Raw genomic sequence first — 18,705 nt, 5'->3', positions numbered from 1 at the left:
AATATCATTAAAATAGATTTTTATTTTTATTTAAATAATAGAACCAATAATCAAGTGACAGATATGTATTTGGAGTTCTTAAAAATATCTTAAAAATCCCCAAATGAATTTTTTGTCTCTTTTCTTTCATCAGTTTTCATTAATCTTAAGGAGATCAACAGGTTGTATCTCCCGGACATTGTATGCTTGTCAGAAACAAAACAGAATGATGACTACATCCGTGATGTTGGAGCTCAGATAAATTTTCTTAATTATGTTTCAGTGCCGCCTATAGGATCTAGTGGTGGGTTAGTTATCTTTTGGAAGCAGCATGTACAGTTTTCAGTTTTAAGTCTATCTCCCAATTTAGTAGATTGTAAAGTTGATGGTAATGAAGGTTCCTTCTATTTTACCTTCGTTTATGGAAACCCAAATACTTCTTTGCGTCACTATACTTGGGAAGCTTTGGAACGAATGGGGATTAGTAGACGGAACCAACCATGGTTGTTACTTGGTGATTTCAATGAAATTCTTGGAAATCATGAGAAACAGAGTGGTAGAGTGCGGCCTGAAATTTCATTTCAAGGTTTTCGCACAATGGTTCGGCATAATGACTTAACAGATGTAAGATCAGTGGGAAACAGATTTTCATGGGTTGGGCAGAGAGGTCAACATCAAGTTCAATGCTGCTTGGATCGCGTAATGGCTAACTCTGAGTGGAACACGCTCTTCCCAGCTTCAGAGAATGAGTATTTGGAGATTGGTGAGTCTGACCATAGACCTATGATAACATATATTGGAGTTGAAAAAGAACAGCCCAGAAGAACATTTCGCTATTATAGTAGAATGAGTATGAAAGAAGGATTCAAAGACTCAGTACAAAGGGGCTGGAATGGTATGGGACAGGCTCAGTTTATACAGTTGCCGTTAGCTCAGAGGATCAGTAGATGTCGTCACCATATTGCAAGATGGAAAAGAAATAACAGAAGTAATGCTCAAGAATGTATCTCGATCCTTCGAACCAAGTTAGATAAAGCTGTCAGTAATAATAATGCAACCCAACAAGAGAAAACACATTTAAAGGAGGAACTAGATCAAGCTTACATAGATGAAGAGGTCTTCTGGAAACAAAAAAAGCAGAATCCAATGGCTTAGAGCAGGGGATAGAAATACTTCCTTTTTTCATGCCATTACTAAACAATCAAGCTACGGTTGATAGTAGAACAGGAGTAAGCTCGGTCAGAGGGACATACAGAAATAGAAGAAATGAATGGAGAAGACCAGATACAGGATGGATAAAGTGTAATGTTGATGGTTCTTTCACCAATTCAAACATTCCGAGCCGTGCTGGATGGGTGATTAGAGATTCAAGAGGAGTTTATCAAGGGGCGGGACAAGGTATTGGTCAGGTAGTTAGAAATCCGTTGGAAAGCGAACTGCAGGCGATCATTATGGCAATGCAAAATTGCTGGAGCCATGGATATAAGAAGATTATCATAGAAGGGGACTGTCAAAAAGCTATTCACCTCCTTAACAGAATTGGTTTATGCTTTCATTCATATAATTGGATACGAGAAGCATTTTGGTGGAAACAGAAGTTTGAATCAGTGGAGTTCCAATGGATAAACAGAGAAGGAAATAGAGTTGCAGACAAACTGGCGAAAAGTGATATACTTAATCATAGTACATTTTGCTTTCATCATTTTGTCTCAAACACAATTACTATGCTTTTGCATAATGACTATGTAATTTCCAATTGAAATAATAAATCAAACGTTATAAAAAAAAATTATTTTTATTTTTAGATATTGTGTTAAGAACTTGCAGATGGGCATGCTCTAACGCATTCAAACAATTTCTTTTACACAATTGTCACAATTCTATGCATTATATTTTTCATAGTTTATAAAACATTAAGATACAAATATTTGGTATAAATTAAAAAAAAATAATTCAATATTGTTTCATTATTGTTTCTGACGTATTTTCACAATTTTTGCATGTTTCTGACGTATTTTCACAAATTTTTGCATGTTTCTTATCTAATTGTTTTGGTATAAGGTACTTGTTGTTACATGGAAGGTCGGAATTAAGGAGAATAATCGGGAAGAGGCATCAAGCAATAACAAAACTTATATTCTAAACCCACTTCCACCAAAAAGTATGTAGACAAGTTTTAAGTGAAACTTTGGTTTGGTGGGCGGAGGAATAAATAAAGCTGAACATTGTATGTGATCAATCTCTCTCATCTGTAATTCGTTTTCACGATGAAGGAACATATATATAATGCTGCAATGATAAAAAGACGTGTATGTATCTTTGTGTCAATCATTTAGCTCACACTTGATTTGCTCTGCTTTTAGTTCAGTTTTTCCTTTTTCGATACTTGCTCTTTGTTTCCAATAACAGTTTTTGTCTAATTTTCGTTGCCGATATGTATCATAATTCCTCCATTTAAAAGATTTTTTTTTTTCACAACTAAAAGAAATATTATTAAGTGTTAGAAATTAATAAATTGAATAGGAAGTACGGAACACACGCATCGGCACAAGCCCTAGCCTTTCCTTGGCGGAAAAGACAAGATTTCCGCAAATCATTATATAATATTCAGTAATTAATCAAGACAGAAATGGTCCTTTTATGTGTTGAGAATATAGTTCTCTTGAATTATATACTAATCTTCTCCTTTTCACTTTCAGAAAAATTCTTGTCTAAATTAATACATTTTATTATATATATCTTGCACCTCTTTCCAAATATGTGTTTTATATAATAGCGTTAAGGTTCCAAACTTCCAATGTTCGCCGTTAGCTGTCTATGGGATAAGTAATTGAATAAGATGATATTCGCCAATCATGAGATACTTTGATTATTTTTTTAATTTAATTTTGTAATAACTATGGGCAATAGATCGTCCATCCACAGTAATTTCTTATTACTATTTAAGAGCATATAAGTTTTCTAGACATCAAGAATATATAAGTTTATAAGTTTAGACAATAGTAATTGAATGGTATCTTAATATATTACTTAACCGATAATTGAATGGTATCTTAACTATGGGCAATAGATCGTCCATCCACAGTAATTTCTTATTACTATTTAAGAGCATATAAGTTTTCTAGACATCAAGAATATATAAGTTTATAAGTTTAGACAATAGTAATTGAATGGTATCTTAATATATTACTTAACCGATAAGGAGAAAAAAAAAATGGGTCAAAAGAAAATGCTACTATACATATGAACTTTTTTTTTTTTTGAAAAAACTATACATATGAACTTATGTCAAGACACTACTCGAATACACTTACAATAATTAATTAAGAAGTCATATAGAGATTACAGAGATGCATGGTAATATATCAAGACACTATTCGAATAGCCTTACAAATACAACAAAAAAAAAACAATTAAAAGGGTAAATTTGTGAACTAACCAAGTTCCCGATAATCATTAGCACCTATAATTGGAAAATGAAGTGAAAACTAAAATCATTGTATTTTTATTTTGGTAAATTGCACCCCATGCACTAGACTTTTACCCTAATTAACCAAATACCCTACACTCCATGTTGTAATACCTTTCTCCATACACACGAACTAGTCACATCATAAGTATTTTCTTAATTTCTTCATTTTAAGGTTTTTAAACCAATTCACCCTTTTATTTTTATCTTTCCCGCTATACAGAAAGTTGTTACACCATTTAATTATTATTCTACTTTTTGATATAGGTAGTATAAATACCTAATATTATACTATAAAATATATGAGTACATATTAATAGTTTTTTAAATAAAATTAAATTAGACTGAGTAATGAAAGAAATTTATGTGTAGATCACAGATAAATGATTGAATACATGCTAAATTTTCAGAATCTGATTTTCTGAAAATAATTATAGAACTAGTAAAAAATAGTATAAACTTATGATAGAAACTATAAGAGAAAATATATTATTGTTTAAATATATCAACGGATAGAATACAAAACAACTATATGTTATATATACTATGACGGAAAACTTAATAACTATTTATTTATTTATATATTTTTTTTGAAAAAGTATCTGATTATAAAAATTCAAATTATGTTATATGTATTACACGATTATACTCTTTTCGGTTGAATTTTCAAATTGATTTATTATAGAGCTTAGAAACTATTTAGGAAATAATATTGAAGGGGAAAGAAATAAGTAAAAATAAATAAAAATAAATAAAAATAAATAAAGAAATAAATAGAAATAGTAATATAGTCTATAATATAGAAATGATGAAGAAGAATTTTTGTTTGATTAGTTAGTGAATTATAATTTGTTTGATGCAATTTTCCTAAATACAAAGCATGTCTTTTTCCTTTTAAAAGAAAAAAAAATATTGAGGAATGCATCCACTTGTCATCGAAATAGGCTGATACTCTAACGAATACACAATTTATTTTTATTTTTGTAGCATTGTACAGAATTCATCTCCTTTACGTTGCAGGTTCCCATCATTTATATATATATATATATTCTCTTATCTTTTATACTTCTCCTTTTTGATGTAATGTGGAATTGTTTGACAAAAAAAAAAAGGATGTAATGTGGAATTAATTATCTATATATTCTCTCTTCCCCTATATATATGCTCACATTTTCCACCATTTCAGTATTGCATTGCCACTCAAATTACCTAACAAAAGAAGCAAATTAAAAGTTTAATTAATATTTTCTCAAGTAGTATCCCCCCCCCACCCCACCCCCCCCCCTCCCCCCCCCAAAAAAAAAATAAAATAATATATATATATATATATATATATATATATAACATAAATGCAGAGGCAAGTGGCACTCATTAAGCAGTCCCTCTTTGATCAGGTTTTTAAAGTTTGTTGCTTAGTGTTTGTGTTCCTATTTGAACTAGTTATCAAAATTTTTAAATAAATGAAAATGAATCAATTGAAATCTAAAATGGGAAAATTCATGCAGGGATATCTCGACGAACAGTTCATGGAGTTAGAAGAGCTCCAAGATGATGTAAACCCTAATTTTGTTGAAGAAGTTGCCACATTATACTTCAAAGATTCAGCTAGGTTAATCAATAGCATTGACCAAGCTCTGTGAGTACCTTTATCCTTTTCATATTGATGTTTCTAATTGTGCACAAAATTTCAAGTTTTCTAATAAACGAGAATCACAATCCAGGGAAAGAGGATCATTTGATTTCAATCGGCTGGATAACTACATGCATCAGTTTAAGGGCAGCAGCAGCAGGTAACTATTCCCCTTAATTTTGATACACTTATTATAGAAATGAGATAGTGAGTACTTTGAATGTAAGTAAAAAGAGTGCAACACCAGCACACTGAAAGTTACTTTCATTCTCATTTATGATTAAATGACAAAATTTACTAGACAGTAGACATACTTTTATTTTGAATTATAAGTTTTAGAACTATTAAATAATAGATACTTTTGATGGAAACGGAATTAACAGTCACATAACGTGCATTTTTCTCTTTCTGTAGCATTGGTGCGAGTAAGGTGAAAACTGAATGCACCATGTTTAGGGAATACTGCAGAGTTGGAAACGCCGAAGGGTATCATTCCATTAACACCTGCCTACTAGCTTTTTTCATACATAAATATAAACTCATGGGGTCAAAGTGAAAACAAGTAAAACATATGGGGTTAAAATTGCAGTAACCCATTGAACCTTACGTTTGCTGTACTTAATCTTCTCACTTATTCCATACTTGCGATGAGTGCAGATGCTTGATGACTTTCCAGCAAGTGAAAAAAGAGCACGCAACGTTGAGAAAGAAGCTTGAACATTATTTCCAGGCAAGCCAATGATCAATTAAGCTTAACAGAATCACAACTTATGTGATGATCTTTTATTATTTACTTTTTTAATCATAGTAAGTGTTTAATTATTTACTGAGGTTAAAATTTGTAACGAACAGTTGGCAAGACAGGCGGGACCTAAGGAGACAGCACGTAGGTCCAAGTAAGAGAGAGAGACATTTGAGGAATCGTCAGCGATTTTTGTACTAGAAATTACTATATAATAAAAACAGTTCCTCAATGTACGTTATAAAGAAGATCTTGAATTTTAATATTATGTATGTTAATAAACGGTCCAAACCTCTCCTAATTTTTTTCCTTATATGGCCAATATTCTCCTTAGAGATCATATATTCAAGATTACCTCTTATTCGTAGCATTTTGTCTTCCACTAACAACGGTATACAATAAAACAAACATGCATCTATCGATTCGCCTTTTACCATGATACGTTACTTTATTTCATTATGTTAGATGCACTTCAAAAGTATAGTCTTTACTGCTACTGCTACTGCTAATAGTACTGGTTATAAAAGCAAAAGAAAAAGCACATACAAGGGTTCGATAGTTAGCTAATACTATAATTCATTAATCTCTTTCATGTATCTAATGAGATAATACTTCTCCAATCAAGTACTCTTAGTTTTACATATCCTAGTTTTTCATACGATGAGAATCTAACTATATAAATATAGGTCTTATGCATGGGAAAAATAAATTTAACTAAAAAACATTGCAAAAGTCCCATGCAGAGGAATAAATAAAACGTGTCTTCTTAAAATGGTCCAACATTTGTTAAACTGCAGAGAAATATCTCAAGTTCTTCAGCGTATAGTAGACACTAGATACACAGTAACGCTGACTTTTAGAAGCAGAGAGCAATAAGTTTCTCTGCCTGGAAAAATGAAAAATAAATACAGAACAGCCTAGTGTTGGGTAGATCTTTTACATAACCAGATGTTCTTCTTGATATTTATTGATTAGTTAACTATTTTAATGTCTAAAGCGACGTCGAACCACTCTCATTTATTAGCCCTAGTCTCACTCACTACCACAACCTCCATCTTCCTCACTTTAAAGTTTAAACACACACCAGCTCATATTTATGGCATCCATGTGCACCTTTGTTTCACTTAAAAGGTAAATCATTTTAATAAAACTACCTATAAAACAATTAAAAGGAAGGACAGGCTGGTTCAATTGTTTCCACAAATCAAAAATGGTTGGAGAAACATTGAATAAGAGAGAGAGATATAGAGAGTTGACACAACATTGAAAGTACATTAAACTCCCTAACCTCTTTGTCTTTGTGTAACCTTCTTCTTTACTCTATGTATATATATGTATCAAACTGAACCATTCACACACATACCAAAGCAAGAACATGGATCACCACATGACGTCATGTTTGCTTCTCCTCCTGGTCTCAACCTACTCTGTTTTGCAAATTTCATTTGCTCAAGATGCTCCAACGAGTCTTTTTCCTGGAATGATGATATTTGGTGACTCTGTAGTTGATGTCGGAAACAACAACTATCTTCCAACCCTTTTCAGAGCTGATTACCCTCCTTATGGCCGTGATTTTGCTGGCCACAAACCCACCGGCCGTTTCTGCAACGGCAAATTAGCCACTGATATTACCGGTAAAAAAAAGCTATTACTTGTAGCTCAAGTTATCTTTTGAAGTTGCTTCAAACTGAAGTTCTTTGTGTTTCTGTGTTACAGCTGAGACACTAGGGTTCACTAAATACCCACCAGCTTATCTAAGTCCCGAAGCTTCAGGGAAGAACCTTCTCATTGGTGCTAATTTCGCTTCTGCAGCTTCAGGTTACGATGACAAAGCCGCTCTTCTCAATGTCAGTGACTGTTCTTCCTCATCTGATACATTTCTTCTTTGTTTGTATTCTCTCTTCTGATTTTGTGTTCCTTTTTTTTTTTTTTTTTTTGCTGGCAGCACGCGATTCCGTTGTATCAGCAAGTTGAGTATTACAAGGAGTACAAGAGGAAGCTCATAAAAGTTGCTGGAAGCAAACAAGCTGATACGATCATAAAGGGATCAATCTATCTCTTGAGTGCAGGAAGCAGTGACTTTGTTCAAAATTATTATGTGAATCCTCTTGTTAACAAATTCTACACTGCTGATCAGTACGGATCTATGCTTATTGATAACTTCTCTACATTTATCAAGGTAACATTTTACTCTCATTTTTTTTTTGTTTTATCTTGGTTATTCTCTGTATTCAATTGCAAAGAAGAGACTGTGAATCTTTGTGGATGCAGCAAGTGTATGCGGTTGGGGCAAGGAAGATCGGTGTGACATCTCTGCCTCCAACGGGATGTCTTCCAGCAGCAAGAACCCTTTTCGGTTACCATGAAAAAGGTTGTGTTTCAAGACTCAACACAGATGCTCAGCAATTCAACAAGAAGCTTAACGCAGCTGCTTCAAAGCTTCAGAAGCAATACTCTGGTCTAAAGATTGTTGTCTTTGACATCTTCACCCCACTATATGATCTTGTTCAGTCCCCTGCTAAATCTGGTAAGTCACAAAAAAATGTACTGATATAACATAATCATCCATGATGACACACACATTCATCTTTATTGTTTTGACAGGATTCACGGAAGCAACAAAAGGATGTTGTGGAACAGGAACGGTCGAGACAACTTCGCTCTTGTGCAATCCGAAATCATACGGGACATGCACCAATGCTACTCAGTATGTGTTCTGGGACAGTGTTCATCCCTCCGAAGCTGCCAATGAGATTCTCGCCACTGCTTTGATTGGACAGGGCTTCTCTCTCATCGGTTGATCTCTTACGTGTCAAACACAAGTGTCTTAATCTCTTCTGTAATCGCTGTGTTTCTGTCAAACCTTGAGTCTTACACAGTTATTTTCCTTCTGAACTTATGTATCAAGTCCACCACTATTTACCATAAACGAATTGATGATTGATTACTTACTGCACGAAAACCAAAAGTTGAGAAACAACTTCATACCAGAAAACTATATACAACCAACCCTTCTTGTGCTTTGTTCGTTTGTACAAAAACAAAAGATAGAGGTTCTTGAACGGTTAAAATGAACATAGTAGAGTTCCTAAGTAGAGTAAGAAAAGATCAAGCCACAGCAGGAGGGGGCCGGAAGGCAAATGCTAAGCAACTTCAAGTGTTGCTAAATTCTGTGCAGCATTCCTATTTGGTGTCAACATTGCCATCAAATGCGATGATAATTCTTTACGTTTTTCAGCAGATGTCTTCGCTTTGGTGGAGCAAGTGCCTGCCTCTAAATTTTTGTCACCTTGCCCCTTAAAGACCAGTTTCTGTTTAGCACCACTCTTGACAAAGGTGGTGTAACCCTGCAGAACATATCATCAGCTTAGAGGTATTATTAGCTTTCATCAGAGCCAGTGTTTTGAACATTTCAACATAAGAAACTCAGAGATATAAGAAAGATTCAGCACAGTTGTTGTCGTTGAAGATGAGTAAAGAAAATTCATACCGGGCGTCTGTAGACTAGTTGAACTGATATTTTCTCCTTTAGATGAGCTTGGCCAGCGGGAACCTGAATTATATAAAAGGGAAGAGTGAATGATCATAATGCAAAAGATTGGGTTTGTGTTTGTTTTGAAGCTGCAGATATATACTTACGTAGGTGGTCATGTTTTGGTGACCCGACATCTGTGGTAACTGAGTGGCCATAGGGTAATAGTATGCTCCAATATGGAATGGCTGCAAGTAACCATATGGGCTGCTCATAGACGGTGGTGGGACTGGCTGAGCAGGTGAAGGCACAGGAAGAGCTTGCGTGTAATTGCGTGGCTGCACTCCATAATATTGCTTGTACTCCATAGATGGCGGGACCGGCTGAGCTGGTGAAGGGACAGGAGCAGCTTGCATGTAATGGCGAGACTGTACTGGATGATATTTCTGCATCCTCTTGAAGCGATCCTCCTTACGTTCAGCAACTCGAACAACAAGTGACTGTCCATCCACTATAAATCCTGTAAGCAGTAGTAGAAATCCAGATCAAATCAGTATATATATCAGCTTTGGTTTAGAGGAAATACAAGATACGCTAGGTTCTTAGTTATAGTATTACCGTGGAGCTCTCTTTTAGCATGTTTGGACTCGTCAAGGGTAGAGAAAGCCACAAAGCCGAATCCTTTACTTTTGCCATTTTCATCACGCATCACTTTTGCTGAAACTATCTTCCCATAGCTTCCAAATATCTCTCGCAGCTTTGTTTCGCCCATTGATTCGGTCAAGTTCTTCAAGTACAGATTAAACCAACCAACATTGAACTTGGCAACAAAGTTGTCTTTGTGTTTCTGTTTCAGCATCTCCATCCTTTCAGCTTTTCTCAAAGCCCTTCCAACAAACAACTTCTTCGAACCTAAACACCAAAAGAATGTTACAAAATCAGAAACTCTTGTCTAATAACAATCTACTAATTGTACTAGCTAAGTGCAGAGGCAAGGCAACGAAGTTAAGTTTTTACCATGTGGTTGTCCATTGAGAGTTTCCACAGCTTTCTTTGCATTCTCTGGATGGCAGAAGTTGACAAATCCGAAACCTCTGGATCTTCCCATACCATCCCTCATAACCACAACACTAGAGACCGTCCCACATTGAGAAAACATGGTATGGAGAAAATCCTCTGTAACACTCTCGAGCAGATTCTTCACATAAACGTTTGTGAACTCTTGATTCCCAGACATAGCTGCTCTTTCATCCCTGTTAATGAACTTAGCCACAAACCTGATAAAGAAACACACCAAGTAAGACATTGATCATTAACCTTCAGAAGTGAACAAATTTCAACTTACAGTTTCTTGCCATCAACCATAGATCCGTGGGAAGCAAGACGAGCAGCAACAGAAGATTGCTCCGTAGCAAACTGAACAAAACCGAAGCCTTTACTTTGGCCATTCTCCACAGCGACTTTGCAAGAAAGTATGACTCCGAAGGGACTAAACATCCGCTCTAAGCAACTGCTAGTGATGGAGCTGTCAAGATTCTTAACGAAGAGATTCCCCAATCCACTACGACGACGGTACGCAACATCTTTCTGAGACCACATTATACGCATCGTCTTCCCCTTCAGATCAGTGTGGTTCAAGCACGCCATAGCATTCGACGCTAACCGAAAGAAACACGAACAAAAAGAACTTATCAGAAAAGCGATTCATCATCAATCAATAGCAAGAAAACCTAGAACTAGAGATGATCAAAACCCTAACGAAGTCGCGAGAGCGAAGAAACAAAACGGATTGAGTTTGTTTTTCTTTACCCGTGATGGCTGAGTCGAAGTTGACGTAAGCGTAACGCAGTGATTTTCCGGTGACGGAGTCGCGGCAGAGATGAGCGGAGACGACGGGGACAGTCAAGGAGAATTTGGCGGTGAGATCAGCCTCCGTCACGTCGGGGCTAAGATCGCCGACGTAAAGCGAAGCGAGACTCGAGGACTGGCTGTTTCCTACGGCTTGCATTTCCGTTTTCACGATCGCCGCCATGGTTGTTCGTCAGAGAGAGGGAGAAGAAGCAGAGAGGTCTTTCGTCGTTATGTGTGTATGTAGTGTATATATATATATATACACATGTATGTATAGATATCGTTCCGTTATAACCGTAATGTTAGCGAGTGAGCAGCACACGGAGAGTCGCAGAGTCGACTGTACGATTTACGTACGGAGAGTACACGCGCTGCGAGTGTGATTCTTAATATACTCGCGTAATATAAGATGACAAAATTTATTTAATTTTTTTTTAAAAAAAAGCAAAAGATGTATATCTGGTGCTGGGCCAGCTGGGGATAAAGAGAATTTGGTCTATGTATAGTGGAAGAAAGGCCCTTACGAACTATTTTTGGGCTTATTGGTTTTTCAGCTTTCTATTTTGCGTATGTTACTATGTAGTTTCGTATTGCATATGTATTATGTGGCTTATAGATAATGTGTATTACGGAATACAAGTTTACTACTAGTCTACAGATAAGAATTATGCCAGAAATCCTCCTTTTTGGTTAAGGTTACTTTGTATTGCTAAAACACCAAAATTTTACATAGGTTAGTTTCAGCATTTGGTGCTTTTACAAACATATTGTGAGAGAGTAGCACTTACGAACTATTTTTGGGCTTATTGGTTTTTCAACTTTCTATTTTGGGTATGTTACTATGTAGTTTCGTATAATACATAGGTTAGTTTCAGCATTTGGTGCTTTTACAAACATATTGTGAGAGAGTGGCCCTTACGAACTATTTTTGGGCTTATTGGTTTTTCAACTTTCTATTTTGGGTATGTTACTATGTAGTTTCGTATTGCATATGTATTATGTGGCTTATAGATAATTTGTATTACGGAATACAAGTTTACTACTAGTCTACAGACAAGAATTATGCCACAAATCCTCCTTTTCGGTTAAGGTTACTTTGTATTGCTAAAACACCAAAATTTTACATAGGTTAGTTTCAGCATTTGGTGCTTTTACAAACATATTGTGAGAGAGTGAGTAACATTAAAATGTGGGATGACTATCTATTACCCCACAATAACTATCATATATCATTAGATTCTCAGCAAACTATCAGCTCGTGCTAAATCCACATGAAATAAAAGTTGCAAATTTATTTTTCCTTGAATTGATAGTTCTATACTTATATACCCATAAACCGATGATTTTAACTCGTTTACTGATTGTAATCGGTTTACTCTTGACCAAATAATTTACAATCAATTAAACCAAACACAATTTTAATTTTTAAATACTTTTTCTTTAAAAAAAAAAACTCATCTTCTTAGCAGGTCTTTCTTTTTCCAAATCGTCATCATCTCCTTCAGGCTTCATCAAGGATATCCGCTCAAACCCGATATCAAGCTCGAATTCACCTCTACTGGCCGACACCAAACCCGAGCGGTGCTTCACGGTGTCACTACAAGCGACTGGCTAGCTCAGGCTCAAGCCGCCGTGGAGCAGCCTGACTCTTCCGTCTCTGATCTCGGGCCTAAGAAGTCGTTTAATGTAATAGATGAATTCAACGGCTGGAGAAAACAGCCGGATCTTGCGAAAGCCATCGATTAGTTCACTGTAGAAAAGATTTGATCTTTATCATCTATTCATCTACGGTGATGGAAAAAGACAACTTGACTTCTGTTTCAGTTTTATTGTTAGTCATGGGACAAAACTAATTGCAACTTAAGACTTCACCGTAGAGACTTCATCAAAGGTTACTTCATGACGTTGGTGAAGAACTAGAAGAAAGGTTCGTGAAAAAGATAATAAAAAGTATATTTAAAAATTAAAATTTTGTTTGGTTTAATTGATTTTAAATTATTTGGTTAAAAGTAAGCCAATTAAAATTAATAAACTAATTAAAATCACCGGTTTATGGGTAAATAAGTATGGAACTATGAGTTTGGGGAGAAATAGGTTGGTAACTTTCATTTCGTGTAGGTGAAGATCTAATGCTATACGATAGTCGTCTTTGGAAATAGATAGTCGTCCTTAAAATGTTCAAAGAGTATATATGATACAGCATTGGGACAAAAGTGACATAGCTCATCTTGTATTGACTGATGCATTGTAACTTTCTAAGCTTGGGAAGAACACGTTACTTACATGATGTATCATGTAGCAAAGGTTTTTGATAAGTGGTGCAAAGGTTCATACTTATAGAAGTTACAGTTCTTCAACTTTATCACTTTAAGAGGTGAATAATTTCATAATAGTAACATCAATTGGAGTTCTTCAACTTTGTCACTTTAGAGCATCATTATCCCAGAAATTCCAAATGGGGTTTCTTAATTTTTTTTTTTTCGAATTTAGAAGAAAAAAAAAAATTAAAAACGAACCAATTGCGGACCGCCACTTGTCAGTGGAGCCCGTAAACAGTGTAAGAAACCCTTAAAGATCGATTACTATTTGGTAGTTTTGGTAACCGATTTCTTAAAAAAAAGTGGATCCTACGCGGATATACTTGAATAAAGATGCTCTTAAGCGGTGATTTTTTTTTTTGACTTTTTAAAGTCACTTGGAGTTCTTCAACTTTATCAATTTAAGTGGTAAAAATTTCATACTTTCTAACATCATTTTTCGTACCTTTCTAACATCAATTGGCAATTGGAATTCTTCAACTTTATCCTTTCAAGTCGTGAATTTTTTTATACATTTTAACATTAATTGGAGTTCTAAAAACTTTAATGCTTCTTTTTGTCCAAGTTTGAATATGCTTTTGGAGATGGGATGACAAAAATCAAGATACTAGATATCGTTTATGTTTGTTATTTAGAAGTGATAAGTGTTGAACCTGAATTTGAGATATATGAACATATTATGAAATCGGCGATAGGTTATCTAAAAGTCTTTATTCAAATAAATCAGAGATTTCAAGAACAAAATATATGAAAACTGGTAGAAAATTTTAAATGGTTAAAAATGTTTCAAGTTGATAAATCTGTTTAAGATCACTGCTTAGAAAACTGTAATTTTTCTCTTGCCATGCTGAACATTTATTGTGAAATCCATTCTTAAACAATTCCTCTCACGTATTTATATGATACGAAGTATAATAACAATAAATCTCTTAAAACATTCTTTTACAAATATTATAAATTTACAAGGTGGAGCAAAAAGGAGAGGGTCCAGGGCTAAGATGCTCACATGCCATAGCGCAAGTAGGAAACAAGATTTACTCATTTGGTGGCGAGTTATCACCAAATCAGCCCATCGACAAAGACCTTTACGTCTTTGACCTCGAGACCAGGACTTGGTCCATTTCTCCAGTCACCGGAGACGTTCCGCACCTCTCTTGCTTAGGCGTCCGTATGGTGTCAGTTGGATCAACCATCTATGTCTTCGGTGAAAGTCTCTGAATATTCACTTGATTAACAATGTACAATGGAAGGCGTATATAAGCCATTTACAGTTTGAGAAGATCCCTAATATGTGGGAGAGAATTATGTAACTGAAATATACGTAAAGGACTAATTCAAATAGCAAGAATATCGGCATATTCTTTCACCCTCCCGCAGTCTGATTGTTGGCGCAGCGGACGGTTAGACTGGATCGAAAGTCGTTGAAGAGAGATGTCGGGAGCCCCTTTGTGAATATGTCTGCGTATTGGAGCGCTGATGGAACGTGAATGACCTTCACGTGACCCAATGCGACCTTTTATCTGACAAAATGAAGATCAATTTCTATGTGTTTAGTACATTGGTGTTTGACTGGGTTCGAAGACATGTAGACAGAGCTAATGTTATCGCAAAACACAAGTGTTGCTGTTCGTATCGGACAGTGAAGTTCGAGGAGTAGGTTCCGTAGGAAGCAAGTTTCTGCAACAGCGTTGGCAATCCCTTTGTACTCTGCTTCCGCACTTGATCTAGAAACAGTTTGTTGATGTTTTGAGGACCAGGAGATGACATTGTCGCCGAGATACACGGCATAACCAGAGGTAGATCTGCGAGTATCGGGGCATCCAGCCCAATCCGCATCCGAGTATGCAGTGAGGGTGTTGAGTGATGACTTGAATATTTGTAAGCCAAGAGAGCTGGTGCCTTTGATGTATCGCAGGATGCGACGTAAGGCGCTCATGTGTTGTTCCCGTGGGTCATGCATGAACAGACAGATTTGCTGGACGGCGTAGGCGATGTCAGGACGTGTAAAGGTGAGGTATTGAAGGGCACCTGCGAGACTTCTGTAATCTGTTGGGTTCTTGATTTGATCCCCTGTTTCAGCGGACTGCTTGGAATTGACATCCACGGGCGTTGATACCGGTTTGCAGTCAGACATGCCCGCTCTAGCTAGTATCTCAGTCGCATATTGCTTTTGTGAGAGTAAGACGCCAGACTTGTTGTACTCCACTTTAACGCCGAGGAAGTAGCTGAGACGTCCCATGTCTGTAATAGGGAATTCTCGATTGAGTTGTGTAATGATATCTGCAACCAACTCGCGAGAAGACCCTGTTAGAATGATATCGTCTACATATAGTAGTAGGTAAGCAAGTCCACGGTTGCTGCGATACACAAAGAGAGATGGATCACACTTGCTTGACACAAACCCGAGACTGGTTAGATAAGTAGCAAACCGTGCATTCCAAGCTCGGGGTGCTTGTTTTAACCCATAAAGAGCTTTGTTGAGCTTGCAGACATGGTGTGGATGTGCCTTGTCGACGAAACCAGGGGCTGATGCATATATATTGTCTCAGAGATTGTGCCATGGAGGAAAGCATTCTTGACGTCAAGTTGCCTCATGTCCCAATCTTTTGAAACTGCGATGTTAAGAACCGTCCTTATGGAGGCCGGTTTTACCACTGGCGCAAAAGTCTCATCGTAGTCTACTCCAGCCTGTTGAGTTTTGCCATTAGCGACCAAGTGACCAAGTAGAGGTAGATTACGATAATGAAAAAAAATAAAATAAGAGGAAGCAGATCAGAGAGATGGCTCTGATACCATGAAAGTCTCTGAATATTCACTTGATTAACAATGTACAATGGAGGGCGTATATAAGCCATTTACAGTTTGAGAAGATCCCTAATATGTGGGAGAGAATTATGTAACTGAAATATACATAAAGGACTAATTCAAATAGCAAGAATATCGGCATATTCTTTCATTCGGAGGCCGAGACGCTTCCCGCAAATACTACGGTTTCTACTCTTTTGACACGACCAAAAACGTGTGGAAACTGCTAACTCTGGTCGAAGAAGGACCCACTCCTCGTAGCTTCCACTCTATGGCAGCCGATGATAAAAACATTTATGTTTTCGGTGGAGTGAGTGCTACGGAGCGTCTCAAGAACCTAGACGCCTACAACATCGTTGATCAGATGTGGGTACAGTGTGCGACTCCAGGAGAGTCGTTTAGCATAAGAGGAGGAGCCGGGCTCGAAGTAGTGCAAGGGAAGGTTTGGATGGTTTATGGATTCAACGGATGCGAAGTAGATGATGTTCATTACTACGACCCTGTTGAAGACAAATGGACACAAGTGGAAACATTTGGTGAGAAGCCTTCCGCGAGGAGCGTTTTCGCTAGTGCGGTTGTTGGGAAACACATTGTGTTGTTCAGAGGTGAGATAGCGATGGATCCATTAGCTCACGTGGGTCCGGGGCAATTGGCCGGTGGGACCTTTGCGATGAATACAGAGACATTAAAGTGGGAGAGGTTGGATAAGTTAGGTGAAGAAGAGGAGACTCCGAACATCAGAGGATGGTCGGCTTCCACAAGTGGTACCATCGATGGTAAGAAAGGGCTTGTGATGCATGGTGGGAAAGCTCAGACCAATGGCCGTTTTGATGATCTCTTCTTTTACGGGATTGACTCTGCTTAAACTCTTTAAAACGCTGTTAGATGATAACCGCTTGCGATTGTGTGTTTGTGATTTAATAAAGAGAGGGTCGTGATAGTTGATATCATATGATCCTTTGTCAGTGTCTCCTTTTTTTTTGTTTATGTATGTTTGTTTGTTATATATTTCGTGTTTTATCAATAAAATTTCCTATTTTCTCCAAAAAAATCAGAGAATATAAAGAAAGAAGCCAAACTAAGATCAGAGCCATGAATCATAAATCAAAACAATCTTATCTAATAACATAAAGTAGAAGGGGATTCTCTTCTGATCAAGCCACGTCACTAATTCGTGTAAGGAGAGTGCGACACTGTCCACTTACGTTGATTAAACTGAAGCAACCATAGTGGGCTGCGTTATGTGTATGTGGCTTTGTGTTCTCTCATGAAACTCAGCCCGATAATGACGTAAGCTTCTCTCAATCTGCGTTTCCCTGGAATTTAGGGTTCATCCCATTATTCATTTTTTTGGCTTAATCTTTAATCCCGTTCTTTGTTCTACGCAATTTGAAAGCTTGAGATGCAGTAGTTGATGTGAGAAAACTATTCGTTGGATTTCGATCGCGTCGTTTGATCTTCTAGGATGGTGTATAAGACGAATCGTCATGAAGCATCTCTGATCGAGTTTCAGTGGCGTCGTTTTGTATGAGATTAGGAGGACACAGGAGCTTGCCATCTTCCATCAACACATACTCCTGCTTGATTTTAAAGTTATTATGTTCTTAATGATTTTGGGAAGCAAGGAATCTCTCTTTCTCTCTTTGTTTGCCTGTTGAATCGTTTTAGTGATGGTGATTTACAGGGGACCGGGCCAGAGCCATAACTATGGACTCCTTCAGATCTTACTCTGTCCAACAGATCTTCCGAGCATCTCACTGTTGCGGAGATTCTTGCTTGGCTTAATAACGACAGCAGTGAAGATGGCGCTTCTTGGTTGGCTCAACGGCGAGAGTCTGCCTTCACTGTGATTTCATCAAGAGATACAAACGTTTTTTATTTGATCGATTTCTGCTTTCCACCTATGCTTGATTGATTCTTTTGTGTTTGATGTGATTCGCTGTCTTCCATTGATCAAAGAATTATACTAGAGCATCCATCAAGGAAAAAGATGAAGAAGCCATATATGGGTAAGTAGAAATTCTAAAGTGTCTTTCTATATGATTCAAGGATCTAAGAGTCTCTTCATAGGTATGTTTAGTTTACTCATACGTTCCTCTATTCATACTAACAATCTAATATTTTTTGAAAGTGGGGTGCTGCATATGTATCCGTGGAGGACCAGAAGAAGCGCGTTTAGCTATGCAGAGGTATGTCTATGCATCTAAAATTTATATTTGATGTATCATGTTAATGTCTTTGTGTTGATCATTCTGTTTATGTACAATACTTGGAACTTATATAGTGTGAGTATGATCTCAAGAGATGTGTAGATTTTTACAAGCTGAGTCACAACATCCCCAATTCTGATGAATAAACCTCTTATCTTATACTTATGTAACTGACCTTACAAAGGAAGATGATCCCCTGAATCCAGCTGTAACTAGGGTGATGGTGTAA

General features: G+C 36.7%; 4 protein-coding genes across 5 annotated transcripts; 3 read left to right on the top strand and 1 right to left on the bottom strand.

Moving 5' to 3' along the window:
• Nucleotides 1-4,686: 4,686 nt before the first annotated feature.
• LOC106345339 (histidine-containing phosphotransfer protein 4-like) lies at nt 4,687-6,190 on the top strand. Of its 2 annotated transcripts, XM_013784551.3 has the most exons (6): nt 4,691-4,842; nt 4,954-5,084; nt 5,170-5,238; nt 5,493-5,564; nt 5,736-5,808; nt 5,931-6,190. In XM_013784551.3, the coding sequence occupies exons 1-6, from the start codon at nt 4,798-4,800 to the stop codon at nt 5,976-5,978; spliced, it is 438 nt and encodes a 145-aa protein (XP_013640005.1). In that variant the 5' UTR covers nt 4,691-4,797; the 3' UTR covers nt 5,979-6,190. The 2 variants fall into 2 exon arrangements, with proteins under 2 accessions (XP_013640006.1, XP_013640005.1); XM_013784552.3 differs by lacking the exon at nt 5,493-5,564 and having other exon boundaries at nt 4,687-4,842.
• Nucleotides 6,191-7,014: 824 nt separating this feature from the next.
• On the top strand, nt 7,015-8,771 carry LOC106452134 (GDSL esterase/lipase APG). Its single transcript, XM_013894158.3, has 5 exons — nt 7,015-7,454; nt 7,537-7,667; nt 7,766-7,999; nt 8,092-8,347; nt 8,425-8,771. The coding sequence occupies exons 1-5, from the start codon at nt 7,196-7,198 to the stop codon at nt 8,619-8,621; spliced, it is 1,077 nt and encodes a 358-aa protein (XP_013749612.2). The 5' UTR covers nt 7,015-7,195; the 3' UTR covers nt 8,622-8,771.
• On the bottom strand, nt 8,538-11,390 carry LOC106454018 (polyadenylate-binding protein 6-like). The gene is made up of 7 exons (XM_013896202.3): nt 11,102-11,390; nt 10,638-10,950; nt 10,310-10,569; nt 9,911-10,204; nt 9,460-9,812; nt 9,311-9,373; nt 8,538-9,167 (listed from the first exon to the last, which is right to left on the bottom strand). The coding sequence occupies exons 1-7, from the start codon at nt 11,322-11,324 to the stop codon at nt 8,964-8,966; spliced, it is 1,710 nt and encodes a 569-aa protein (XP_013751656.2). The 5' UTR covers nt 11,325-11,390; the 3' UTR covers nt 8,538-8,963.
• On the top strand, nt 11,323-18,699 carry LOC106454017 (nitrile-specifier protein 2-like). The gene is made up of 4 exons (XM_048757571.1): nt 11,323-11,360; nt 12,649-12,829; nt 14,428-14,671; nt 16,425-18,699. The coding sequence occupies exons 1-4, from the start codon at nt 11,323-11,325 to the stop codon at nt 17,129-17,131; spliced, it is 1,170 nt and encodes a 389-aa protein (XP_048613528.1). The 3' UTR covers nt 17,132-18,699.
• Nucleotides 18,700-18,705: the final 6 nt, after the last annotated feature.

The sequence above is a fragment of the Brassica napus genome, chromosome C5, assembly GCF_020379485.1.
Source record: "Brassica napus cultivar Da-Ae chromosome C5, Da-Ae, whole genome shotgun sequence".
Taxonomy (NCBI): domain Eukaryota; kingdom Viridiplantae; phylum Streptophyta; class Magnoliopsida; order Brassicales; family Brassicaceae; genus Brassica; species Brassica napus.
The sequence above is the reverse complement of the archived record's forward strand: the minus strand, read 5'-3'. Positions and strand labels throughout refer to the sequence as shown.

Bases quoted from the DNA above. Each gene is read 5' to 3' on its own strand.
- LOC106454017 (XM_048757571.1), top strand. From the start codon at position 11,323: ATGGTTGTTCGTCAGAGAGAGGGAGAAGAAGCAGAGAG. The intron at 11,361-12,648 runs GTCTTTCGTCGT...CATCTCCTTCAG, and splicing joins GAGGGAGAAGAAGCAGAGAG to GCTTCATCAAGGATATCCGC. The intron at 12,830-14,427 runs GTAATAGATGAA...TAAATTTACAAG, and splicing joins GGCCTAAGAAGTCGTTTAAT to GTGGAGCAAAAAGGAGAGGG.
- LOC106452134 (XM_013894158.3), top strand. From the start codon at position 7,196: ATGGATCACCACATGACGTCATGTTTGCTTCTCCTCCTGGTCTCAACC. The intron at 7,668-7,765 runs GTCAGTGACTGT...TTTTGCTGGCAG, and splicing joins ACAAAGCCGCTCTTCTCAAT to CACGCGATTCCGTTGTATCA. The intron at 8,348-8,424 runs GTAAGTCACAAA...TTGTTTTGACAG, and splicing joins TCAGTCCCCTGCTAAATCTG to GATTCACGGAAGCAACAAAA.
- LOC106345339 (XM_013784551.3), top strand. From the start codon at position 4,798: ATGCAGAGGCAAGTGGCACTCATTAAGCAGTCCCTCTTTGATCAG. The intron at 5,239-5,492 runs GTAACTATTCCC...CTCTTTCTGTAG, and splicing joins TTTAAGGGCAGCAGCAGCAG to CATTGGTGCGAGTAAGGTGA. The intron at 5,809-5,930 runs GCAAGCCAATGA...TGTAACGAACAG, and splicing joins AGCTTGAACATTATTTCCAG to TTGGCAAGACAGGCGGGACC.
- LOC106454018 (XM_013896202.3), bottom strand. From the start codon at position 11,324: ATGGCGGCGATCGTGAAAACGGAAATGCAAGCCGTAGGAAACAGCCAG. The intron at 10,205-10,309 runs GTAAAAACTTAA...TTTGGTGTTTAG, and splicing joins TCTCAATGGACAACCACATG to GTTCGAAGAAGTTGTTTGTT. The intron at 9,168-9,310 runs GTATGAATTTTC...TATGTTCTGCAG, and splicing joins AACTAGTCTACAGACGCCCG to GGTTACACCACCTTTGTCAA.